This window comes from Mustela nivalis, assembly GCF_964662115.1.
Source record: "Mustela nivalis genome assembly, chromosome: 19".
Lineage (NCBI taxonomy): Eukaryota > Metazoa > Chordata > Mammalia > Carnivora > Mustelidae > Mustela > Mustela nivalis.
The window spans coordinates 3,337,934-3,364,193 of record NC_139038.1 but is presented as its reverse complement, the minus strand read 5'-3'; the positions used below and the strand labels follow the sequence as shown (position 1 = coordinate 3,364,193).

At 53.9% G+C, this 26,260-nt stretch overlaps 1 protein-coding gene and 2 long non-coding RNA genes across 3 annotated transcripts in view; 1 reads left to right on the top strand and 2 right to left on the bottom strand.

The window, feature by feature from the left end:
• The window catches only part of FOXK1 (forkhead box K1), a 63,015-nt gene extending 46,802 nt beyond the window's left edge, over nucleotides 1-16,213 (bottom strand). The window contains exon 1 of the mRNA XM_082712654.1: nucleotides 15,584-16,213. Within this exon, the coding sequence (XP_082568780.1) occupies nucleotides 15,584-16,197 (614 nt within the window). The 5' untranslated portion in view covers nucleotides 16,198-16,213. The remainder of the gene's footprint in view (nucleotides 1-15,583) is intronic.
• Nucleotides 351-4,808, bottom strand: LOC309854027. Its single transcript, XR_014306073.1, has 3 exons — nucleotides 1,838-4,808; nucleotides 780-854; nucleotides 351-424 (listed from the first exon to the last, which is right to left on the bottom strand). It is a non-coding gene; the product is annotated as an uncharacterized lncRNA (long non-coding RNA).
• On the top strand, nucleotides 14,297-26,260 carry LOC309854026. Its single transcript, XR_014306072.1, has 4 exons — nucleotides 14,297-14,699; nucleotides 16,660-16,904; nucleotides 17,766-19,359; nucleotides 19,563-26,260. It is a non-coding gene; the product is annotated as an uncharacterized lncRNA (long non-coding RNA).

The window sequence follows — 26,260 nt, the reverse complement described above, 5'->3', positions numbered from 1 at the left end:
AAACAGCCATGTCACCTGTGGGTCCTGGAAGGCGGGAGGGGGGACACTCACGCTCTCCTCTGCCACCACACACCCAACAGGAAAGAGGCCCAGATCAACCTCACAGGCCACACCAGAAACGCTTCCATGCGTGGTTCTCACCTTCCCGGACCTTCCAGATTAACCAGGCAGGAAGAGGGGAGGGGAGGAGAGCACTAAGTCTAGAAAATACACAGTTACAAACAGCACTAACACCTTGAAAAAATGCAGAGCCTGCAAACAACAAGTGCCCCAACTGGGCCTGAGGAAGTGACACTGGAACGACGTCACGGAGGAAGCTGGACAGAGCTCCAGGCAGGGGACGGCGAGGGCTGAGGACGTGCTGGCGGGACAGCAGGCAGGCAGCAGGGACACTGCAGGGCCCGGCTGCTGAGAAGTCCTGGGCCTGCACCAAAACGGACGTTAAGGAGCCGTGGACGTTCGGACAGGCAAGAGGGCTAAAAGGAGGCCAGTCCAGAGAGGAGAGGGAAAGGGGGTGCTGGGGCGGGGGAGGGAGTGTTCAAGGGGGGGGTGGGGCTGCCGTGGGTGGGGGGGCGGCTTCTGGGCCTGGGGTGGCAGGCAGCCCACTGGGGGGCTCAGTCTGTGCTCCCACCCCCGCTCAGTTAAAGCTGCCCAGTGAGGCCCCATCTCAAATCTCAGTGGGAAAAAAAAAAAATCTACTTTAGAAAAATTAAATTCTTGGGCTGACGCAAGTTCGTAAATCAAAGTATTAGGAAGGATCTTACAGGAAGGGACAGTACATGAAACAGGCGGAAGAGAAGCCGTTCTGCTCGCCCCCAGGTGGAGCCGGGCGGATCCTGGGACAGTCCGACACCCTGGCCCAGAGAGAGAAGGGGACGTCGGTCTTGTGTGTTAGAGGGAAGCACCCCTCCCGCTGCGAGCCCCTGCCCAGGGCATACCTGCAGGAGTCCACGGGCCCCCGCACACAGGGACACAGCCAGGAACAGCCCCTCGCTCCTCCCTGCAGTCCTGTCAGGCCCGTCTGGCTCTGTCCCACCTGCTGTTGCCTGTCACTGGGCTGCCTGCAGTCCCCCTCAGAGAGCCCCCGAGGGACACCGTCCACGTGGCTCCAGCCTCCAGGCCTTTGGAGCTCACATCCTCTCGCCCCAGTGGCTGGGTCGCCTGTCTCTCTCGGCAGACAATGACCAGGGCCACGGACAGCCCTGGCATGCACAGGGCTCCCAGCAGCCGGGAGATCCATTCTTTGGGCTCCATCTGGAGCCAAGGCCCAGGTCTCCTGGGTGTGAATGGGGTCGGCAGGGAGACGGGTGGCAGAGCTCACCTTGTGCCCCCGGGGCCTGCAGGTAAGGGGAGGCGGTGGGCCAGGGCAACAAGCACGCACGCTCTCTCCAGTGCCAGTCGGGGGGGGGGCGGGGGTCTGGCCACCCCACCGCCTCCCACAGGCCTGGCAAAGCGGCAGCAAGTGCAGACCATGGCGTGTGTGGGAGAGCTGCTAACCTGGGTCCCCAATGCTAGCCTCTGCCGTGACACCTGGACCCCTCTGCGGCGGTCTGCACCTCGGCTCATCGATCTCCAAGCTGGGGTCCCTATCACTCACAAAGGACTCAGGATCCTTTGAGCCAAGACGCTTCCTGTTTCCTGCGCTGCCACCAAGCCTACAGGGGCAGGGTCTGACCCCACACAGCCAGCGGTCGGAGGAATTTAGCCCCACGGTCTTCTATGGAGCGAGCAGCCTCCAAACACATATCCCAAACACGGAGACAGATGCTCCCAAAACAGCCACAAGCACACACACACACACACCTTTTCCCTCCACGGGGAGGTTTTCCGTACTCACAGACACAAGCAGGGCTCAGCTCCCAGGCACAACCCACGCGACTACCACCTGCTGCTCCCCGCTCCAACCACCAGATGAAACCATGGCTGCAACGGTACTTTCATTCCTCGTTCCTGGAAAGATGAGCTGAAAACGTCTCCAGGGTCCGAAAGGGCCTTCCCGCCTGTCTGGGCAGCGCTCTGATTCTCGGGGAGCAAAAGCCCCTGCCTGGGGGACTCCTGTCAGCTCATGAGCTTTCCTTACGGAAGTTTCTATCTTTGACACATAGAAACAATCATTCTTAATGCTGTTCTGTCCCCAGCGTTCAGGTGTTAAAACCCGCCCTTGTCTATGGGCTCCATACATCTCGCGCACATTCTTTTTCCTCCTGCACGAGTCTAGGCACGGCTGGAAAGCGCTGTGTGAGGTGAGGACCCCAGGCCCGGGAGAGCAGGCATCCCTCAGGGGCTTTGGGGAGTTGTACACACACACACACACACACACACACACACACACACACACACACACACACACGTCTCCCACGCCCTCAGAGCCAGCCCATCACTGAGTGCTGCAGACTCTACAGACCTCTCCCCAGGGCCATGGTCAGCACTCTGGTCCCTGTGCCTGAATGTGATCTCCCAGGGGGCCCTGCTGGGCTTAGCACTCCTCTCCTTCAAACCTTCCCGGGGGCCCTTGGGGTCACCTCAATTTCTGGATTTCCCTATCAGAGGGTCTTCCCCCTGTCGCTTCAAGCCACCGCACCTGTGGGTGCCACTCCCAGGAAAGTCCCCATCAGGAGCTCCTGCTCGCAGTTTAGATCTGAAAACAGCATTTCCCCGGAACAGTCCTCCCATCCACCTGAAGAACATGTCCTCTGGTTTGCTCCTTGCACCGGCAGAAATGACACCACATGCTCCTCTCTGTGATTATGACGTCCCCCCGATTCACAGAGGCGAGGAGCGAGTCTGTCCTACTCCATCTGCTTTTCCAGCTCCCACGGCACCGAATGCACAGGGAGCACCCACTTGCAGCGAAAGGAACATCGAAGGCCTTAGGAGCCACTTGGGCATGGGGGTGTGGGGGGGGCGCGGGGGGCCATCTTCCCAACTCCATTTAGTTTCCACATGGGGATACTGGGGGTGGGCACCGCACAGGGTGAGGCCCAGGGGAGACGAGCCTGGGAACGCACCTGGGAGTCTCCCCAGACCGGGTAGGAGCAGAGCAGGCCTAGATGCTCCGGCTGAGACACGGAGGGGCCCCCGGCAGGCTGGCGCACACGTGGGAGCGCTAGAGGGGCTACGAGGAAGCCGGGGAAGAAGGGGGCGACGGAGAGGCAGGAGGCAGGCTGCAGAGCCGGGAAGCACGGGGGTCCGGTACCTGAGCCATGGAGACACAGGCGCAGGCCGGTGTCTCGCGGTGTCACCTCTGAAGCCGTCTTCTGGAGAAGTGCACACGGCACGACAAGGAGACTTGCAACGCCCCCACCCTGACGACTGAGACAGAGGGCCGGCTCTGCACCAGGCACTGAGAAGAGAACGGGGGCTCTGTGCCTCTAGAGAAGGGACAGAGACACCGTGGCAAGGTCACCTTGACATGCTGCTTCTGCACTGAGAGTACATGGCGAAATGTGAACGAGGGTCCATTCTCCATGGGCCCCGAGCACGCGCTGGATCATCTTCTGTACTTGTCTGTACCGTCAAACACCTGGACGGACAGACCGATCGCGAAACCACATCTGCCATCCATCCCATTCTCGATGCTTCTTTGTGGACAGCCACAGGGTGGAGCAAGCCAATGGAGGCCAATGGGAGGAGGCCAGCCTCCCTCTCAGCGTCCTGTGTGAGCTGGGGTCTGAGCCCCACGAAGGTGACTCAAACCGATACAAGAGAAAGCCCGAGTTCATCTTTTCACATCCCCACCCTCTGGGCAAGCAGCTCAGAGAAACTCCCGATAAATCTGCTCGGCTCACACCTCTCAGAAGCTAGGAGGGACCCTGGCTGCCCAAGCCCGTTCTGCAGCCGTCCTCAGCGACACCCTGTCAGTGACCGGCGCCTCTGCTGGAAGTGGGAACCAGGCTACTCCACCGGGATTGGCTCCAGACCGGGGTACGGCCTCCCGGCCACTTTTGCCACCCAGACACCGCACAGACGGTCACGATGATGGATGGCAGCAACGGTGATGATGTGGGCTTGTGGAGAGGGCACCCGTGCACCACCCGCCAAGCCAGCGCTCTGGCACGCCACCTTCAGTTCTCATAAATACCCAGCAGGTGGGCAGTGTGCCCATTTCACAGATGAGGAAAGGGGAGCTTGAGGTCAGGGCACCTGCCCAAGGGCACCCAGCTAGGGGGGTGATGACAGGCCTCTTATTATTTTTTAAATTTAATTTTTAAAAGGATTTATTGATTTATTTTAGAGAAAGAGTGCGTATGAGCAAGGGTGGGGAGGGACAGGGAGAGAGAGAGAACCTAAAGCAGGCTCCCCACTAAGCACAGACCAAAAGCAGGACTGGATCCCAGGAGTCTGGGATCCCGACCTCAGCTGAAATCACACATCAGATGCCTCACCTACTGAGCTGCCCAGGCGCCCCACAACGCACACCTGTTAAACGCTAAGCTTCTATCACTTCTGATCACTGCCTCCTGCCAGGCTGTTTCTGCATTCAGAGCTCTTCTGTTGGCGTCTTTATTCATTCTGTCACCAATTTACAAAGTGCCAACTACGTGCCCTGCCTGGGATCACTGGGGGCGTGCGGCCCACAGGACAAACCTTGGGGAGGTTTGTCCTGTGGGCCAAAGGGGCTTCTGAGCAGCAAAGCTGCACTGACTCGGACATGAAAGCCTTCCTTGTAGGGCTGGGAGCAAGAGCGGAGCCCACCACCAGGGATTTATTCCGTGGTATCTGGACATTCTAGCAAGTTCAACAAGACAACAAGGAATGAGATTAAAAAAAAAAAATTCGAAGAAAGAGACAAAATCATCATGTGTGGATGAAAAGTCTGCTGGGGAAATGGTAGCTGTGACTGGATACAAAATAAATATTTTATTCCGGCACTGAATGGCAAAAATTACTTATTAACTACAAAAAGAAAAACAGTAACCATCGGGTGGAGAAGCTACCGCCAATACCTAAAGCAAGCGATTCCCGTGAACTCTGCCGGGAAGGGCAGCTGCTGCGCCTCCGAGAGATGCCACAGGAGGGTGGGCGCCCTCCCGCCCCACATTCCAGCCCCAGGTCCCCACCCCCCCATCTCAGCAGCCCAGCAGAACTCTCTCATCAGACCAATCTCATTCCAGAGGCATCTGATAAAACAGCTGTCCTGCTCTGTTTTTTTAAATGTCAAGGTCAATACAGAGCAAGGCCAAGGAACTGTCCCAGAATAAGGAGACCACAGAGCTCCACGCTGGACAGGATGCCTGCCGGACGCTGCAAGGACGCCCCCAGGGCAGGTGATGGCCCTGGTCCCCGGGGCGGTGGGTCAGAGAGCAGCACCACAGTGAGGTCCGGTTTCCTCAACTCCGTTACCAGGCTGTGGTTATGGAAAATACCCTTATCCTAAGGAAAAACAGACCGTAGTAGGAAGGGAAAAGGGGGTACAGCACGTTTAACCGACTCTTACGTAGCATGTACGCATGCAGGGAAGGAGTAAAGCGAATATGGCAGAATGTTAAAAATGCGTGAATCACGGCAGAGGACAGGAGTTATTTGAACTAGTCTGAACGAGTCTGGCAACTTTTTTGGAAGCTTGAAATGTTTTCAAAGTGTAAAATTTTTAAACTAAATTGGTATTATAAAGCCCATACCAAAAAAAGGAGAGAAGAAACACACACACACACACACACACACACACACACACACGCCCCACCTTTCCTACATGGAAACACTAACCCTTTAGAAAATAAGAAAAAAGATCCCATTCAATATTGACCATCCCCAAGACAAATATATAGAACGTCTGAAATTGACCATAACATATTAAAAAACATAGAAGCTCCATACAAAGAAAACTATAAGATAAAGGTGGGGATTAACCCCACTAAAAGGCATCATCAGCAGGGAGTAAAGTGTATGAGTTAGAGCACGGGTTGGGGGCACACATCGTTTCTATAAAGGGCCAGACACTAAGTAAGTTAGGTTTCCAGGCCACACAGTCCGTCTCAACTAAGCAGCCACAGAGACCACGTAAATAAATGGGCGTGGCTGTATTCCCATAAAACTTTATTTATACAAACAAGAGTCTGGCAGGACTGGGCCCACGGGGTGCAGTTTGCTGCCCAGACTGAACGGTGCTGAGACTGGCTAAGTGCCCTCCAGAGCCTTTCCTCTTCTTCCTGGACACATGGCCCTCCGCTGGAGTGGTCATGGCCTCCGCTCTGATCACGGGCACATGGGCACCAGTGGGATCTGCCACTTCCAGGCCAGGGAAACCAACACTCCCCCCACACAACCCTCCTGCAGCCTACTTACCAGACGGTACAGGCTGGGTCCCTCCTTTGCCACACGAAGGACACATTTTCTGACCACAGACTGGAAGCACTGATTTGGGACTGACTGTGAGCCAGATGCTGGAACTGATCTATTACAACCAGCAGCAGCCACAGAAGATTGTGTCTGTAAGTCAACATCCAGTCAATATATACTGCGTGTCCTCCAAGTGCCACGCACTCTGCCGGCACCGGGAATACAACATGCCATGGAGAGCGCAGCCCTGCCCCTATGGGCCGTGCCACTCCCTGCAGGGGAGGACGCGACCCACGGTCACAACACGGAATGACCAGCCACGCTGACCAGTGCCACCTGCTATGAGCAGGAGTCCACGTACATGCCACAGGGGACAGGCAGACACACGACACTCATGCGCTTGTTTATAAAGGAACTGCTCAAAAGGAATCCATCAATAACCAATATACGTGGTAAATCCAGGGCTAGAAAGGGCCACAGAGTTTTCAGAAAACTCCCCGCACTAGCAAATGTGTCTCTTCTCTTTATTACCCCCAGGAACCATCTCTTGGGTCCCTTACTTCTTTCCTGGGGCTTCCAGAACTAGAGTAATAAAGGGGAAAATGAAAACTGCCCATTCTCCACTTATCTGCAGTTCAGAGTACTAGACATTGAAGACAATGACCAGCCTCTTCAGCCAGAAGACGTTTCGCAAATGCTTCGGCTGGCTACTTCCTCACCGCAGCCCATGGAATAGCCGTGGGTCTGCCTGAGCCCCAAGCCCAGACCAGACCAGTCGGTCTTCCTCACCTTGAAGCATACTGCAGAAAAGAACAGTTGTGCCTCGGAGGTGAATGGGGTAAACTGAGGCAGCGGCCACAGTCAGGGGCTGGGGATCCAGGCTTGCATGGCCATCAGCACGTGTGGCTACTTAAACTTAAATGAACTTCCAGCTAAAAATTAAAAACTGAGTTCTCAGCCACATTTCAAAGGCTCAGTGGCCAGACAAGACTAGAGCCACCATCCTAGACGGCTCAAAGAACATCTCTATCACTGCAGAATGTTCTCAACTCCGTGAGATCTCCTGTTGGCTAACCCAAGGGTCAGCAGGTGTGGAAAATCCATTCACGCAGCAATCTGCAGAGAAAAACACAACTGCTAAGAAAACGAGATACTCAGCAGTCTTCCCGCACACTGGGAGTGCGGAAGGGAGGGCTATAAACGTTCCTGGTTAATACGGAACCAACCAAAGGGAGGTGGATACTCTAAAGGAAAAGATGTTTTGCTCAGGCTGTGATGAGTCACTGTTTCCAGCTTCAGGGATGTACCTGCCAACTGACCGGATATATTCGTGTCCCCAAGGGTAGAGGAGGAGGTATACAAACTTCTGTTCATAGAACTTCATAGCCGGCAACCTGCTTGCTCTGCCATCAGATTCCCTGTTCACGTTCCTTCTAAATCAGCTCCAAGAGCTCATGTGGTTCCCAAGCTCCTTCTCACTGTGTTCCAGACACAGCTTAGTGGGAGCGCACAGAAGGAACCCAAGCTTCATCAGTAAACTACAGTCAAATCATGTGATATGAGGGAGTTTTCCTGGGAAGGCTGCCCATGGATAACTGGTGCTGGTCATTGCCCGCACGTAAGCGTGAGCCCGAGTCTCACGGGGCTCCCCAGCACTGGGCGCGAACAGCACTAACTGATGAGCCCATCCAAAGTCATCACGCGCTGACTGCGCGCACGCGCGCGCGCACACACACACACACACACAATACGAGATGTAAGCCAAATGATGTTATGAGGTACTAATAAGACCAATGACTACATCATATGACTCTTTTTTATTTCTGTAAAAATATACCGTCAACTCAACTTTTAGAGCAAATCTGAAATTAAACTATACCAAAATGCCAGATCCTTTCAAAGATTTCTGTTTTCAAATGTGATCTGTTGAGTTTGACGGGGATCAAAATATGCTTTTCTTTATATAATAAGACATACTGAAATTAGAAGATCTTCTTAATTCAGTCAATATTTCCCCCAATAATCAATGCATGAAGTAACAAAACCATGCATGGGTAATTGAAGATGTATTCAAAATGCAAGACAGAGCAATTGATTTTAAACCTAACAGACTACAAAAGCTCCCTGAAGACTCTTCAGACCCCACAGCACAAGTGACTGTTAAGAAACCACGGCATGTGGGGCACCTTGGTGGCTCAGTGGGTTAAAGCCTCTGCCTTCGGCTCAGGTCATGATCCTGGGGTTCTGGGATCGAGCCCCGCATCAGGCTCTCTGCTCAGCAGGGAGCCTGCTTCCTTCTCTCTCTGTCTGCCTCTCTACTTACTTGTAATCTCTGTGTGTCAAATAAATAAATAAAATATTAAAAAAAAAGAAAGAAAAACGAAACCATGGCATATCCAGTTTTGGTGCAGCATCAAGGAAGGGCATCTACCACCATCTGAAAGCCCATGGAAACAGCCGTCCCCCGGCCAGCCCAGGTCTGGGGGAGGCTGGCTTTTCTCCCCATGCTGAACTGAAACCTATCACAACAGAGGAAAAGTACAAGCACCATGAGATCCCAGCTGTCCTCCACAAGCCAGACAGGAGAGACTTACAAAAAACGAATAGCCCTATTCTCTCGTTCTCTGTTTTGGGAAATACGGTGATTTTATCACAAGAAATGATTCCTGAGATTTGTTTACTCCTGCTGTTTTTAATGGGATCATAAATAAGTATATTTTAACTTCTTGGTTCTCATCTCTAATGCGGTGAGTGTAAGAGACAAACCGCGCCCACACATGAGCTCCCTGGGGTCCCCAGCAAAGTGTGAGGGCGTAAAAGGGCTCTTGGACCCAAAACCTTGGGTCTTCCTGGAACAGACGAAAGCAGGGGGTGGCCGGGGGTAAGAGGTGGCAGGTCACCATTAGCAATGCGGGGACCAGGGCTGAGGGGCCAGGCCGGGCCCGAGTGGGCTGGGGGCAGCTGCTGTGGCTTCCAGCAGAAAGGGGACGGTCCGAGCCCCGTTGCACACACACGTGTGGAAGGACGAGAGCCTTCCCCGTGAGGAAATAACGCCCTTTCTGGACGTGGTTAAACATGTCACCAGTGACTAAGGGGGGGGAGTTTCTTCTTCATCAAACCATGTATAAAACACGCCTCTCTTCTCTGTGTGCCCCCTGGAAAGTACTCGTAGGAGAGAGAAGCCACACGTTTGCAATCAGCTCATGATTTAGTGTGGGAACTGCTACGTCCAAAGACAGGAGTCCTGCTGTCCTGCCGTCGGCCTCCCAGAAGCGGGGCCGCGGAGGCCCAAGGGGCAGAGGCCAGCTGCACCCCGCACCCCCACAGCCTCGGTCCAGGCTCCCAGGCGGCTCGCGGCACACCCTCGCGGCTTCCCTTTGTATGTTCACAAAATACGTTTACACCCAGAGATTCCATTTTCTGTCCTTTAAATCCATCAGGAACGTCTTACCAGAAAACCGTAAACTTGCAAAAGGCGAGAGCGCGGCACTGAACGTTAACCACACGAAACCTCCTAGCAAGTCACAATGCCAGGCCCTACTTCCAGGAAATCAAAGTAAAAGCATTTCTATAATCCTCTCATTTTAATATGAAATGCTTTAAATGTAGGGTAATTATGGAGATGAGACATTGCTGTAATTTGAGTTGTCAAATTTAACTAATTTACCAAGTTTATCCCCTGACATTCACAAGATGCAAAAACAGCAAATAGTAAATGACTGTATCTCCAAATCAAAAGCTTTCCTTTAATCTCTGCACATGATCTGAAACAGAGCTGTGTCTCTTTTTCCAAAGCACTAACCGTGAACATCGTTAAAACTCTACAGAATACCCTTGTAGCGTCCACCAACCGTCTCCCTTTATCCACACGAGGCTTTCCTAAATTATTATAATAAATATATAAATAAACATATAAATACATAAATTCAGTTCAGCACACACATCGTGAGACCGACGTCTACAATACCATATGTGTTCTCCTGTAAGGGTGACAGGCAGGAAAAACCTCGGCGTGAACTGAATGCTGGAGAGTGGTCCATATTTTCATTAATAAAACATTCAGGGTCCTAGCCCCCAATTCGCTACAGTCCCATAAATCCTCACGAAGGAAGCGACAGAGTAACTCTGGAAAATGTATGTGACCCACAGTGATTGTCAACGAGCCAAAAAACCAGGATAAAGGGTTTACTTAGCAAAAACGCACATGCCAGGTTTGGGCCACACTCCCCAGACACGACGCGGCTGAACCTGCTACACCTCCGTCTCCGCAGCTCCTGCTCCCAGGGTCCCGGTTTCTCCACGTGGCATTTCTCACTCCTCCAACTTCCACGCCCAAAAGGGCACCAGACCAGAACATTTCTTCCTCAGAGGCTCTTCGGGCTCCTGCTCCTCTCTCTGGCCCCGCACAGCCCTGCACACCTCCCCCACACCCTCACAGGGGTCCGCTGAGCTGACACCCCCCGCTGCCCGCCGTGTAAACCCCGTGCGGCACAGGGCCCGCTCCCAGGCCGACCGCCAGGGCCAGGTACCGTTGGCTGACTGCCATCTTCAAGTCTGCAGCAGTTTCCAACGAATTTCAAAGTGACTTCAATCTGGTAACTACCCGTGTGACGGTTAGTAACTAATCCCATACTTTTTCAAGGGACCGGTTGGAAGAGCGCTGGGAAACCATATGAAACAAACTCATCTGCAGTGAAATGCTGTGGGGGTCACAGTCACATCCCATCGCGGTCCACGCACAGAAACTATGATCCCTCCCACAGGCCACCCTTCACATGTCCTTCCGGGGGTGGAGCGCACCCACGTGGCTGAGGTGAACGGCTACAGTATGGGCAGTAATCACTTGATGGACCCAGGCAAGGACCACTAGAAGGTGCTAACGTAGACAGACATCTCTGCTTCCTGACAGACACACGCACTAGCATCTATGAGGGGGCTTCTGGCCAAAAACACATCAACTCTGAGTCTGATCAAATCTCTGGGTCCCACAACTGATTTACAGTAAGCGTACACTAGGGGACCCAGTCCATAAACGCAGGGGGTGGGAACTCTACAGGACAGAGGACCTGTCTCTTCAGCGAGAAAGAAAAAAAGACACAGATGGAGCCTATAGATGACAAGAAATGTAATGACACCAACCAATCACGCTGTCTGATTTAGCTCCTGATCTGAACAAACGCGCCATAAGAAATCTGTGAGGCCGCAAGGGAAATGCAAGCGCTAACAGAAGTTTGATGACAGTAAAAAATTACAATTAACTTTTAAGGTGTGTTCATGACATTGTGGTTAGGTTTCTTAAAAAAAGGATCTTTGGAGTGCCTGGGTGACTCATTGGGTTAAGCCTCTGCCTTCGGCTTGGGTCATGATCTTGGGGTCCTGGGATTGGGCCCGCATCAGGCTCTCTGCTCAGTGGGGAGCCTGCTTTCCCCACCCACGCCCGCCCTCCATCTGACTCTGCCTACTTGTGATCTCTATCAAATAAATAAATAAAATCTTTTTTTTTTTTTAAAAAATAGGATCTTCATCTTTTACTGAAGTGTTTACACACGCAAACGATGGGACATCTGTGACCTGCTTCCAGGTCGCCAGGGGGCTGGAGGAAAGATAAGTGGCGACAAAAGTAAAGCAAGCTAGGTCCCGACATGTTAACTGTTGATGATGGGACGGTTACGTTCAAGTTCACTGCTCTGTTCTCACCTTTGAAATTTTCGGTAACAGAAAGTGTTAAAAAAGGAAAAAAGAGCCATGCTCATCGCAGAAAGTCTGGGAAATGCAGAAAAGTAAAAAGAAAAGAAAGAATCCCATGACCTTACCACTCACAGAGGCTACCACAAACAGAAGTCTTGTTTTTACTGTAATCAATCGAGTAGTTCACAAAAACATGTTTAAAAAAAAAAAAAAAAGAGGGAAGAGCAAGTGAGGGGCTGTGTATGGGCCTGTTACTGTGTAGTTCACATCCAATTCTAAATCTGACGGTATAAAGGACCACAGTCACCAGGAACCACGCCGGCCCGTGTACCCAGAGAGGGCGGGCCACACAGCCCAGAGGGAAGCTGACTTGCCACCTCTGAAAACCACGCGAAATCGATGACATTGCTTCCTCCACACCCCCGGAAGCTGCAAATTCATTCAGTTAACTCCTATGTTCATTCAACAAACACAATTCAGTTGTGCACCTCCTGCCAGCCAGTTACTGTCCTGGGTGAAAGAGAGCTATTCTCGGCCCAGCCCTCAGGGAGCTCGCGGGCTGGAAGAAATAAATGCTAGACTTGGGGCCCAGAAGCCTTTGCTGAGTCAGGTGGGGGCTCAGTTATAACGGATGTGCACTCCCTCCCTGGGAGTGTCCAGGGGACTTGGCCACACGGCAGGAGAGCAAGATCACTTCTGAATGGGTCACAAGGAAGGGTCTTCCCGCCAATAATTTAAAAATACTGATCTCTGGGGAAGAACTTGCAGTACTTGCAGTAATAAATGGGGGTAAATTCTGGTATTCATCTTAAGCACACGCTTTCTGCAGTAGGAAAGAAGAGGGAGGAAAGGCATCGTGGGAGCTGTCCCTGGGAGTGGGCAGTGCGAGCAAAGCCTCCCAGGACGGACGTCACCTATCAGGAACTGGCATGCATATCATCACAACGCTAACAAAACAAAACAAAACAAAACAAAACAACTTCAAGGCTCATGCACCACACTCCACTAAATCCAAGCATAGCAAGTCCATGAATTGCCCAGTACAACAAGAATTTTTAATTTATGGGGGCCGCCTGGGTGGCTCAAGCCATTAAGCATGTGTCTTTGGCTCAGGTCACGATCCCAGGGTCCTGGGATCAAGCCCCACATCGGGCTCCCTGCTCGGCAGGAAGCCTGCCTCTCCCTCTCCCACATTCCCTGCTAATGTTCCTGCTCTTGCTGTGTCTCTGTCAAATAAATGAATACAATCTTTAAAAATTAATTAATTTATGGTAAAGAAATTCATAGCTTCAAACATTAAAGGCAAAACCACGTACCAACGCCCGAGAGGAAATGGACAGTAATTACTACCCTTCTTTAAAAGCCAGTAATGAATTTCCCACTTTGGAGTAACAAAAACGTACATATTCAACTTCCTTGCATTAAATTCATTAAAATTTCTTGATTGCTTTCTATGTGATAGGCCAAAGAGCCTTGATCCAGCGCTAAAAAAGGAGTTTACAACAGCCCACTCCACATATAGGACTACTCAGGTTTACACTCTCTTAAACAGAAAAAACCGTAAGCTAGCTCCAACCGCTAAACGCACAGGTCCACAGGCTCGGCCAATTTTCAGAAGCAAGCAGGAGGAGGGAGACACAGATGCCCCCCGAACGGTTCTCCTCCTGCCTGGTCGTTCTGTTCTCATGCATTTTACATCACTGCCTACGTGGAGATTGCTCAGAAGCCCAGCCGAAGGCAAACACAGGCACAGTGGGGCAAAGAATGTGGTCAGAGAGCAGTCAAGGGCTCAGGCCGTTGGCCAGAGCACAGAGCTCCACGACGCGCCCACCCAGAAGTCAAGCCCCTTGAACACAAACCAGCCGGGGGTCCACCAGCTCCCAAGACACGGTGTAAACGACGGACCTGGTACTGGCCTATTCAGAGGATGATCTGAGGCCTCCGCGAGCTGGCATTCCTTCCCCTCCAGTTAGAGAACAAACTAAAGGGCACCAGATTCAGTAAGCTCGGCCCCAGTCAGGAGCGGACCCACACAGCAGGTGAGCAGGGAGCTCTAAAAATCCCAATGAATCATGGAAAGGTACATCAGCCGAACAGGCCTCTAAGAGCCCGGGGGCAGGGCAGGGATGCGGCTGTTCTGCCTGTCACTTTCTCACCGGAGGAGTGAGTGGTTGGCCCTGAAATGTATTTACTGGCTCAGAACAGACACTGAGCAGGATAGGAAAAGAGAACAAAGTAGTAACAAAGATAAGACAGAATAACTTTGTTACTCACCAAGCCCCAACTTTCCCGAAATACATACCTTTCACCTTTGTAAAATAAAGGTATGCTGTCCCTCTCACATCCTAAGCAGGAGTGAGTCATTGTTGAGGCTGCACTGGGAAACCAATGCAATATTTACAACCAAACACAGCGAGACCCTAGAGAGGGGAGAAGTTTACAGAAGCAAGCTTTGGTCGCTGGGAATCACCCCAGCAAAAATCCCCCGGACTCTCTCACAGAAGCATAACTAGACCATCAGAGACAAGGAGGGAACAGGAAGCCCATTGGAGAAATATAAACACTAGTGAGGGGTTCAAGGCACTTACTACACAGAAACAGAAAGTGCCCAAAGAGGAAGCACAGTAGTTAAATAAGTCCTCTCCTGATCAACAGATCCTGAGAAAGCAAGGATCACGGGGCACAGCCCATGGCAGAGAAAAGCGGACCCGGGAACCAGAAGACAAGGGAAAGTGAGTCAATGTCCCTAAAAGTACCCATGGGGCATCTGGGGCCCAGCCATCCCTAAGGCTGCTGGGGGCTGCCTTCTCCCTGCCCTGGCCCCCATCCCTGCTATTTCCCCTTCCAGCCCAGGAACCCCAGCTGTGCTAGGAAAGCCTGAGTGCTGGGTACCACTGTCCTGTCCCAGAAGCTTCATCTCCAGGGACATTGGAGAGTCAGCACTTCCTGTCCTGGACCCCTGCCCCGGGGATGAGAACGTCTGTTCCCAGCCCAAGTCACTGCCATTCAGACCTGAACCCCCACTGTGGGGAAGTGAGGGGCACACCTCCAACACTGAAACCACCTGATGCCACCCTTTTCAGGAGTGCGTGCAGGGTCGACCTGGGATTCAGACCTGGTGGGGAATGGGGTGAACCTGGGGACCCAGGCTGGCCGAGCCTCAGGGGGGTCCTCTGGTCCAGGACTGGCAGAAGCAAAAGTGACCCTTATAGTTTAAGCCAGGCGGGGCCAGAAGACCCTCGGAGCCCAAGGTCCCGGCAGGCTGGAGGTCGGGAGTGGACCCGGGGTCCAGACTGAGCACGGATCCGACCTGGGTCGCGGAGAGTGTCCCTGAGGCCCCGGCTGGGCGGGGTCGGAGCCGTCTCTGGTGTCGGGCAGGGCAGGGCGGGGTCGGGCCCGGGCTTGGAGTGACCCCAGGGTCTATCCAATTGGGATACGGATCCAGGGGGTGGTCGGGCCTCGGGCCAGGGTGACCTCCGGGTCCATGCCGGGTCAAAGGCCGAAAGCGACCCCGAGTCGGAGTCGGGCCGAGGGTCCTGGTGACCCTCGCGTCCAGCCGGGTCGGGGGTGCACGGGTGGCCCGGGGTCCAGGCCGGGCGGGGGCCGTGGCACTCACTGTTTGGGCAGCTGCAGGGCGGGCGCGCCGCGCCGCTGGAAGGCCCCGTCCACGAAGACGCCGTTCTTGCCGAGGCAGCGCAGGTAGAAGTGCGGCTCCTGGAAGGTGAGCTGCAGGTGGCGCCGCGAGATGAAGCTGGACAGGCCCATGCTCAGGTCCACCGAGCCCTGCGACGAGTTGCGGCCGATGGTGACGCTGGGCTGCCGCATGAGGAACTCGAACTCGCGGCCCTCAAGGCGCGCCAGCGCGGGCCCGGGGCTCCGACGCACCGAGGCGGCCGCCGCGGCCACCAGGGCCTCGCCCGCCGCGGCCCCCGTGCCCGGGCCCGCCGCCGCGCCGCCCGCGGCCCCCGCGATCGCGCCCCCCGCGCCCGCGGCCCCCGCGCTCCCCGCGATCGCGCCCGGCAGCGGCGGCGGCGGCGGTGGCGGCGGCGGCGGGGGCTGGGCGGGCGGCGGCGGCGACGGGGCGGCGGGCCCGGGCGCCGGGGCCGCGGGGGCCGCGGCGGCGGGGAAGGCGGCGGCCGCGGCGGCGGCGGCGCACAGCACGGGGCTGCAGGGCGCCGAGCGCAGCGCCAGCAGGGCGCGGGCCCCACTGTCCTCGCCGACTTCGGCCATGTTCGCGCAGCTCCGAGCGGCCTCCGGCGGCGGCGCGGCGGCGGGGGGCGGGGCTCCGCGGGGCGCGGGCGGCCGCGGCATCCCGGACCGGATCGCTGCGGAGTGGAGCCGGAGGCCGACCGAGCGCGCGCCCCCTCCCGCCGGCGCTCCCGTGGCGAGCCGGGGAGGTGTCCACGCCGGCCCGCGCACTGCCCTAACCCCGCCGCCGCCCCCGGCCCCAGCTGCCGCCTCGCCCTGAAGGGGTCGCGGAGGGGAACCTCCTGAAAGTCTCCCTGGAAAGTTTTGCTCCAGGCTCCCTGGGGACAGGGAGGAGTGACCTCAGTAGTCTCCGGACCGGACTCGCTCCCTCCCTCGGCCCACCCTAAATTGAGGTCACACTCACTGGAATGAACGGTTTTCCAACTGTAATTGAAGTCTGTCAAAAGATGCTTGTGATCCCTAATGCCCCGTGTGTCTTTCTAGTGTCATTTATTCACTCAACAAACAGCCAGCTCAAATCTCGTGGCTGCACTCTGGGCACCAGCCACCGCCTCGCCCTTCAAACCGCTGACCGGCTGGCTCGTGGGGAGCCAGATGCCGGACCAGTGTGGAATTGGGGCTCGGATCCCTTTGGTGCTGCAGTGTGTTGGTCAGGCCTTCCCCCTTCAGCCGATCTGGTCCCATAACAAATGTGGCGAGTCCTGCAAGGCATTGCTGGGTGGTGGCCTGTGAGTATGCGGGGAGATGGGGCCCCCAGGGTGGGAAGCTTGTCTGTTTACTCACTTTCCCCTGGACCTGCAGTCCATGTTGGGCCAATCATCACCTCAGCAAATACACAGAGACAGACAGAGATAGGCAAATGTAGGGGGGCGGGGTTGGTCAAGGAACATATTTTTATGAAAAGCTGTAACAAGAGAACTTTCTTGACAGAGGGAGGAGGACAGTAAAAACGGGGTCAGGGATCTCGTCCCTAAGGAATGACGCAAGTCCAAGGCTGATCTGGGGGATGGCATTCCAGCCATGCAACAGCACGTGTTAAGGAAGGGAGCATGGCACCCTCGGGGGGCATTGACAAGTCCCTGGGGATGGAAGCGAGAGTGACCAGGTCAGCTGAACCCGATTAGGGCCATTTGGGTCATGTCCGGATTTAGGTCTTATTCCACTAGCCACGGAAACCAATGAGGGGTTATTGGCAGAAGGACATCATGTAGACCCACATATTTGAAATAGAATCACCACCTGGTATGTGGAGTCTGCATCAGAAAGAGGTCAGTGACCGTGGGTGGCCGGTTGGGAAGCTGGTGGCCCAGGCAAGGGGGTGTTGGAGGAGTGAGGTGGACAGACGTTGGGAGATCCGGGCAATACTTATGTCACCCAAAGGCATTTAGAAACACACTGGTGTTAAGGAGGTAGAATGGGGCGGTCACTTGAGAAAACAGGATGGCCCTTCTTCAAAACATTAAACATAAAGTGACCACACGATCCAGCAATGAGACTTCTAGGTATAAAGCCAAAAGAACGGAAAGCGGGGTCTTGAAAAGGTATTTGTACATCCACATTCAGAGCAGCATTATTTTCAACTCCCAAAGGCGTGAGCCAAAGTTCCATCGACACACGTGGGATACACAGGCAAGGGAATAGCGCTCAGCCTTGAAAAGGAAGCCAACTGACACCACGTGGAGGAAGCTCGCAGCCACAGAAAGACACGTCCCGTCCCGAGAGTGGTCAAGGTCTTAGACGCGGGCAGTGGAAGGGTGGACCTCAGGGACTGGGTGGAGCGGTGGAGAATGGAGAGCTAATGTGGACAGAGTTTGGGTTTTGCAAGATTAAAGAGGTTTTGGTGCTGCATGGTGGTGATGGTTGCCCAGTACTGTGACTGTACTTAACACCACCGCACTATACATTTAATATAGTTAAGCCGGTGAAATCCGCGTGGTCTATTTTACAGTGGGATCTATATTTTTAAGAGCAAGGGATTTACATGCAACCTGCAAGTTTCTTTCTTCTGGCTCATCTGAGGGGACTTCTTGCATTTTAATGCCACGTCTGTTTGAGGACGAGTGGTCCATGTGTACCTCCAGGCCCTTCTGGACTATGATGCATGAAGACTTATGCATAACCTAAGCTATAGGAATCTTTTCCAGAGGACCAAGAACCTGCGTGTGCTAACGCCAGGAGCTCACAGGGCTGATGCCGGGTGACCTTGCCAAGTCCGGAACCCCATCATTTCCAATTCCTTCCTCCAATAGCCAGCGGCTCGATATACTGACAGAGTCGGCAGAGGGCATAAGGAAAGGGCCAGTAAGGACCACTGAGGACAGTGGGTTCTTCTCGCTCTGTCCTGGTCTAGAGGGCACGCTGAACCTGGTCCAGAAAGCACGCCCTCAAGAAAGGAGCAATGAACTGCTGGCCGGGGAGAGCCTTGTCAACCTTTGGGATCCAATATACGCAGGCTCTTACCCTGTTAGAAGCCACTGGAGCTGGCTGTGGAAACAGGAAGGAACAGAAATTAACTCCAAGGCACTAAACCATCGACAAGGAGGCCGAATTGGGAGGTGACCATTAAGGCTGTGTTGGAAAGAGGCAGTGAGCTATCTGGAGAATGAACTCATTAAAAAAAAGAAAGACAAGACAAGATATGGGAACACATTATTTCTCCAAGAAGATACATCGATCACAGACAAGCACAGGAAAAGATGCTCAACTTCATTGCTTGTTAGGAGCCAGCTAAAACGACAGGAAGATACTACTGGACACCTATTAAAGTTACTTAAAGGAAATGATGAAGCCATCTGTCGTTGCCAACAAGGAGGGGTGGCAGGCCCCCCGGCATAGCGGGTGTTTGAGAAAACGGTCTGACGGGTTCTCGTGGAGGTCAGCAGACTGACCCGATGGCTGGCAGTCCCATCGCTAGGCTTGAACCCAAATGAAACGAAAACTTGTGTTGACACAAGGACCTGTACACAAATACTCACCACCGAGCACTGGAAACACCCCAACCGCCCCGATGAACCTCAGCCGGGAAAGGGGTAAACAAAGTGCCGTACAGTCACGTGATGGGCTTTGCGGCCCCAGGAAGAGGAGCAAAGTGTGAAACGACACGGAGGAACTCCCCCGATGCGCTGCGTGTGCTTTCTCTTCTGGGCCATTCTGGGCGAAGTACAACTCGAGAAATGGAAGCAGGTGAGTGGGGGCTGGGGGGCTGGGGAGAGGCTGAGCATAAAATGACACGTGGGAATTTTTTTTGTTGGGGGGGGGTCGGTGATGGTGGTGGCAACTGTGTGACTCTGTGTGTCTGCCCAAAGTAGCAAAACTGTACACTCAGAAAAGTGAATTTTACTGTATGTAAATAGTACCTTTTTACAAATTGTGAAACAACTCTACAGAGCTTGTGTTTACAGACCCCCGTCAAGGATTAAGAACCAGGCTGCCCAATTCAGAAACCATGAGCCACGACTGGCTGTCTATATGTATATTCTAATTAAAATGAAAAAAAATGAAACTTTCCGCTCCTCCGTGGGCATGGGCCATGATTCCAGTGCGGGATCTGGACAGCTGCGTGGCTGCCGTGCTGATCGCTGCAGATAAAGAACATTCCCATCATTGCAGAAAGTTCTACCGGCTGCGCTGCTCCGAGGGCGGGCGGGGTGAGGCTGGGCTGCTGGCTTCTGGTTGCTCCTCTCTTTATCTTTCAAAGTCCGGATTCACACCCTGCGCAGAGTAGCTGCGCAAAACCCACAAAGAAGGGACGGTGGGGAGCCCAGGCAGCTCTGAGGGGTTTTCACTTGGTCTTGGGGCAGATACGTGCAAAGAAGCAGAGCAGAGCCCCAGCATGAGACAGGAGGCTGAGGGAACCTTCAGCCCCAGAGCTGGCTGGTGGGGCCGAGGAGGAGAAGCCTCCGAGTTTGGAAGCTGCTGGTCCACACCAGCCTCCTGGAGGGGTGGGAACTCTCTTAACATCTGTCAAATGCCCGGGGAACCCGGACCACCGTCTTCTCATCCTTTTCCTGTCTGCCGAGTGTCTCTTCCTGCTGCTGCCGTATCCTCCTGGGATCCTTCCTGTGGCCCCGGGGCTGCTTCCTGCCTCTTTGCTGAGTCCTGAGGGCCTCCCGTCACGCAGCCACGAGACCTCGGGCCCTTACTGGACGGGACTGCAAAAGACAGCCAGAGAGGGACAGAGAGCGCGAGAGACAGAACAGTCCTCCATCGGAGCCCTGCCTTGCGGGGTTTGAGACGGCAGCCCAGGAACCCAAGAGATGTGAGCCCGGCTGCGTGCAGAGCTCCCTGGGAGCAGGCTGACTTGTTTTTCTTTTACAACCTACCACCCTGTCCTTCCTGAAACACCAGTTCGGGAAAAGCTGTGTCTGACTTCGGCAACACAGGACGAAACCAAGGCTGGGGTGGAAAGTTCTCTTGGCAGGATACCCTGGTGCTGGCACTTGGGAAAAGGGGCCGGCTGGGTGTGACTCATCGACTGCTGTGTGATCAGTGGCTTCCACAGGCCGTGGCTTCCGTCAGAAACACACATGTCACCTCCCAGTTTCTGTAGGTCAGGGACTGGGGAATGATTTAGCCAGGCGGCTCTGGCTTGAGGGTCTCTGTCAAGATGTCGGTCCCCAGCTGGGGGACCTCCCCACAGGCGGGGTGGGGGCAGGTTGGCTGGCTTCCCTTAGGAGGAAGCATCCAAGAGAGAGCAGAGGGAGGGCCGCACGGTCTCTGTATGACCCTCGGAAGCCCCACCCTGCCATGTCGACCACATCCCCGTGGTTACAAGGTCAGGCCAGCTCAGTACGGGAGGGCACCCCCCGGGGAGCGCTCTGGACGGATTACAAGAGCATTGCACGATGGACATGGCCAGGGTAGGTATTTTCTTCTGATCTTCACCATGAAGACCTGATGGGGTGGGGAAACTCGCGAAAGTCTCAGGACGTCCCCAGGATCGAGACTTTTCAGCTCCCAGACGTGTCCAGTGTCGTCGAGGGGTGGCTTTCCTGACCCCTGCGGGTTCCCCCTCTGCTTCCTGTTCTCGGGCTTGCACCCTGGGCAGCTGTGGCTCTCTGCGTCCACTGCCTGTCTCCCGGTGTGTGGACAGAGGTCTGCCCTGGGGCCTCGCTTCTCGGAGGGGTCTGAGAAGAGCCGTTCATTTCCCGCGTGCTCGCCTTTCTCGTGCAGTGTGGATGGAACTGTGGTGTGTCTATGGCCCTGGCACGCGGGACTGGGAGCGGGAAGTGAGGATAAGTGATGGTTCAGCAGCTCTGTTTCTGCTTCTCAGCAAAGGTTTGAGCGTCCACCCCCATCGCAGACCGCTCGATCCCCTAAGAGCTCGAGTGCTAGCTCTTCTGGAGAGAGGTCTGAAGGGCCCCGTGGATCACCTCTGCACCTGGTGAACAGGGTCCCCCCCAGCTTCCCGGCCTCAGGTCAGAGCCCGGACAGGGAAGCACTATGGCATGGCGATGCGGTGGCCGTTCTAAGGGTTCGCGTTCCCGGACATGTGCAGGAATGCGTGAGGGACAGCTTCCAGCCCCTGAGTTTCCAACATGCAGCCACCGGTCCCACGCAGCCACTGAGCATGTGAAATGTGGCTGGTCCACAGATATGCTGAAAGTGTCAAGTACACTAGACAACGGATTTCAAAGACTTAGTTACAAAAAAGGCAACATATGATTGATACATTCATAGTTTTTATATGGGTTACAGTTTGAAATGATAATATTTGGGGCATACTGGGTTAAATAGTGTAACACTAAAATTAAAGTCACTTATTTTCACCCTCTTAATGCAGCTCGTAGAATATTTAGAAGTACATCTGTGTCTCAAATTCTATTTCTGCGGGATGGTATGTTAGAGGCCAGCGACCCTTTTGGGGTCCGGTAGATATTTCTGTTTTCCTGATGATGCTTTCCATTTGTGTTTGAGCAGAGCGAGGACTCCTAGCTCTCAGTTTGGTGTCTCTGTGGCGTGGGGATTCCTTCCTCTCTTACTTGTCAGATCGCCTTGTGCAAGTTGCCGTGTCCAAGTGGCCTGCGCCTGTAGCTGAATCTGCCACGGGAGGGAGGTGTAGACGTTGAAGGGATGTGCAGAGCGTGTGCCGAGCCATGCGCGGTGTCTGCCCCAGGGTGCTTTGGTCTTTGGCCATGGGAACCAACGCCGGCCAACTTAAACAAGAAGGAAATTCATCCATGTGTTGCTGGGCAGTTCACAGGACCAAAGAGAGCCAAGGTCCGGGCTTCCAAAAAGGGTGGGAGTCAGCCGCCGTGGGAATTTAGAGCAGCAGCACCCCAAGGCTGTTCTCTTGTGGGGGAAGGGGGAGCAGTGGGGGCCCCTGGGGATAGAACAGCTCAGGCTTCTCCCCTTCTTGCACTATCCCTTGTGTGCCGGAATGCCCAGGGGTCGGCAGCTGGCCGGCCGGCAGGGGCTCTGGACCCAGGTCTGGGCCAAAGGTGGGCAGACCTCAAAGACACAAGCAGAGGGCGGCCGGTCCTCCAAGCAAAGCCTAGCCACTGTGAGCAGGGGGGGAGGGTGTGCTGAGCAGGCAGAAACAGTACGTATCCACTGCCTCATTCCAACCTGATTTCGTCAGCGACCACTGGAGGACTCCGCCAATTCAGCTCTTTTGAGAGACTCTTTAAGTCCATCTTTGCAAACTCCGAAATGTGGAAACACATCAGACTCGTACAGAAGAGGAAGGAAAAAAATAAACCTCCACGGACCCGTCACCCAGCTTCCCTGAGGATCCAGGTAGAGTCAGGCTTGTCTCATCTATAAGCCCCCTCCAAATCCTCCTGAATCATTTCGGAGCATATCTCAGGCATTATATCATTTCCTGTAACTCCACGGGTGTCTCTCCGAGACAAGAGCTTGTTTAAAATAAATAAATAAATAAACAGCCGCGGTGTCATCACCCGTAGAAGAATCCCAACAATGCTGTAATCGGACCATGTTTCTGGCCGGTGTTCAGATTCTCACTTTTTTTTTTTTTTTTTAAGATTTCATTTATTTCTTTGACAGACAGAGATCACAAGTAGGCAGAGAGGTAGGCAGAGAGAGAAGGGAAGCAGGCTCCCTGTTGAGCAGAGAGCCCCATGTGGGCCTCGATCCCAGGACCCTGAGATCCTGTCCTGAGCTAAAGGCAGAGGTTTTTCAACCCACTGAGCCACCCAGGCGCCCCAAGATTCTCACTTTTTAGCAACGTCATGGAGGCAGAAATTCAACTTCACCCCGTGAGTGCAGTCTGACGAACTGTCACCCTGTCCAGTCTTTTGATATTATTTAGAATGTTTCCGCCGCTCACAACGGCAGCCAGTCCTCGCTCGGGAGAACAGCGTAGTGAAAAGTTCTAACGTACACTCAGGGTTCAGCCCTGCACCTCCACCCTGGGGAATCTGTTCAAAAGAAATGAACGCACATGCCACAGACTTCTCCGTGAATGTTCACAGCAGAATTATTCATAAAACCCGAACTGGAAACGATCCACATGTCTATCAACTAGTGGGCTGGTTTCCCTTTTTTAAAAAAAACTTGATTCCTACAATCAAGCCCGATCGGCACGAACAAGGACATTAAGGATGAACCCCAAGCCTGGTGCTTAGAGAAAGCCTCACGATGAATGATTCTGTGTCTGGGAAATGGGTAAGAAGGGAAAATTTGGGAGGAGAAAGCATCTCGGGGCGGCCTGAGGGCCCCTTCTAGAACTCTTCCCTTTCTCTACTCCCTCCTCAGAAGCTCTAGCATCAGCTAGAGGCTGGTGAGTTCAGTTCTGCAGTCCCAGTGGCCTCCACACAAGGGCACACGAGGCTGGGCTAGGTCCAGAAATAAATGCAGACAGAACAAGATACAAATTTAGACACCAGGAAACCTCCTGCCCATGTCTTGTTGGGGACCATGTCTTTGTGTCTTAAAACAATACTTTGCTTCTGTCTTGTTCAAAGTCTTTTAAGTGGGGTGGGGGGTGTTTTAATCTGATTTGCAAGCAGATGCCAAAGCGGAGGGAGGTGCCGTCACATCTGGTTTTGTTTTTTTTTTTTTTTAAAGATTTTATTTATTTATTTGTCAGAAAGAGAGAGTGAGCGAGAGCGAGCACAGGCAGACAGAATGGCAGGCAGAGGCAGAGGGAGAAGCAGGCTCCCTGCCAAGCAAGGAGCCCGATGTGGGACTCGATCCCAGGATGCTGGGATCATGACCTGAGCAGAAGGCAGCTGTTTAACCAACTGAGCCACCCAGGCGTCCCTGTCACATCTGTTTATAACCAGGAGGAGGCTACCCTTCAGATAGGGTGGGTCGGGGCCCCCAGCTCACAGCGTTTTGCTTGTGCCTATGAGGACGTGATCTTCCCCAAGACCTCCGGCAGCTTCTCGTCCATCCGCACAAGGTGGCTGGAGGCCACTGTTGTCCTGGTTCGGCAGCTGGGAGGACAGAGACTAGATCTGAAGTGTTGTCACAGCCCATGGAAGCTGCTGGTGAAAAATGAACCCAACTAGTCCCCAAAGCAGATCTCTCCCTTTGGCGATGCGCTGCATCATACTTTATTTCCGTTAACATTTATTGTGTGCTTGCTGTATGCCGGCCACTGTGCTAGGCACCTCGCCCGTCTTAGTTCGTTCTCTAAACGACCCCGTGAAAGTGTGATCACCAGCCCTGTTTGACAGTGCAGACAAGTGAACCAAGGTTTAAAGAAGTGAAAGGGTCACCTGAGGCCCCCTGGCTTGTTTAGCTGCCAGACCAGGGTGTTGTCAAAGCCCGCTTGGGCTCTTTGTACCCCCTGCTCCTTGCGGATTGCTGAAATTTATTAGGGGAAGGGGAATTTTCTAAAATACACAGGCAAAAAGTTTTCCCTTAATGCTTCCTACAAAATGCTTTGTCACCCACACAGGTGACAATACGCTTCTGCTCCCTCGGTTAGGAGAGCTGATGGCTCAGAAGGGTGGTGGGCGCGTGGACAACCCCCTCAGGTTCCAGGTGCGGCTCCCACACTTAAATTGCCTGCAAGTTACTCACTCCTTCCTGTGCCTCAGTTTCCCATTTCCTATAAACCTCTGGAGTAGATGGGGGGGGGGTCCTGTGTGTAGAGGGCACACTGCAGCGCCTGGCAGGGAAGCCAGATCTCAGTGTGCTACTCGTCATCAGGCCCAATCACCCCACTGCTGTTCAAGAAGGGTCACCTCTGGCCAACGGTCACTAATCTCATATGTTTCAACCAATGGTTATCATCAGAACCCAAGCTCAATAAAATAGACACAGACCCAAGTGTGGAGCGCAACCAGAAATCCCCCAAGGTCTGTACAGGGAAGAAGATGGAGCCACACACAGTGAGACAAAATGAGACTGGACGTCCCGGACGCGGCACCACAGGGGGCGGCTGCCTGCTTCTCACCCGCTTCCAAACGCACATGACGACGGTCTCGGTTTCGAAGTGGGAGGAAAAGAAGCAGCGAACGCAGCTCCCCACATCTGTGAAGAAATGCGTAGCTTAGAGAAGGAAATGGAATTCCAGAAGCCCTGGCTTCCTTCCAGCCCAATGCCCAGCCATTTATCAAAAGCATGGCTGGGCCAGACGCACTCCGATCGGGGGTCACTGAAAGCAGATGAGATGCTGGCCTCCCGTTCTGCGCGTACCTTTGCCGCGGACGCGGTGCGGGGAGGCCGCGGAACTCACACGACACCCGCACAGCCCAGCACCTCCCGGTGTCCGGTATCCACCGGTCGTATTTCCTCTCCGCTGTTGACCCAATCACAGCATCAGAGGGAAAGGCAAGCTGGCTAAGAGAGTCTCACAGAGCTCATGCTAATGGAAAAGGACTAAATTAGTAAGACACCATTTTGCTTCCCTCTTTGTATGTCTGTCGGTGCCCTGGAGAATGAGCCGCGAGCTGCCGAAGTTGAAGGGCGCGGGCACATCCACTCACCAGGTTGGAAATCCTCCCGGGCAAGCGTTTTCTTGCCACGCCAAAAGCAGCAAATGCAGGTCCTCAAGGGTATTTAGAATAAACCAAGAATAAAAGGATAACGTTTGAGAAAAGCACCAAAAAACAAAACAAAAAAACCCCCAAAACCCAAAAGCAAAACAGAACACAGCAAAAGAAAGAAA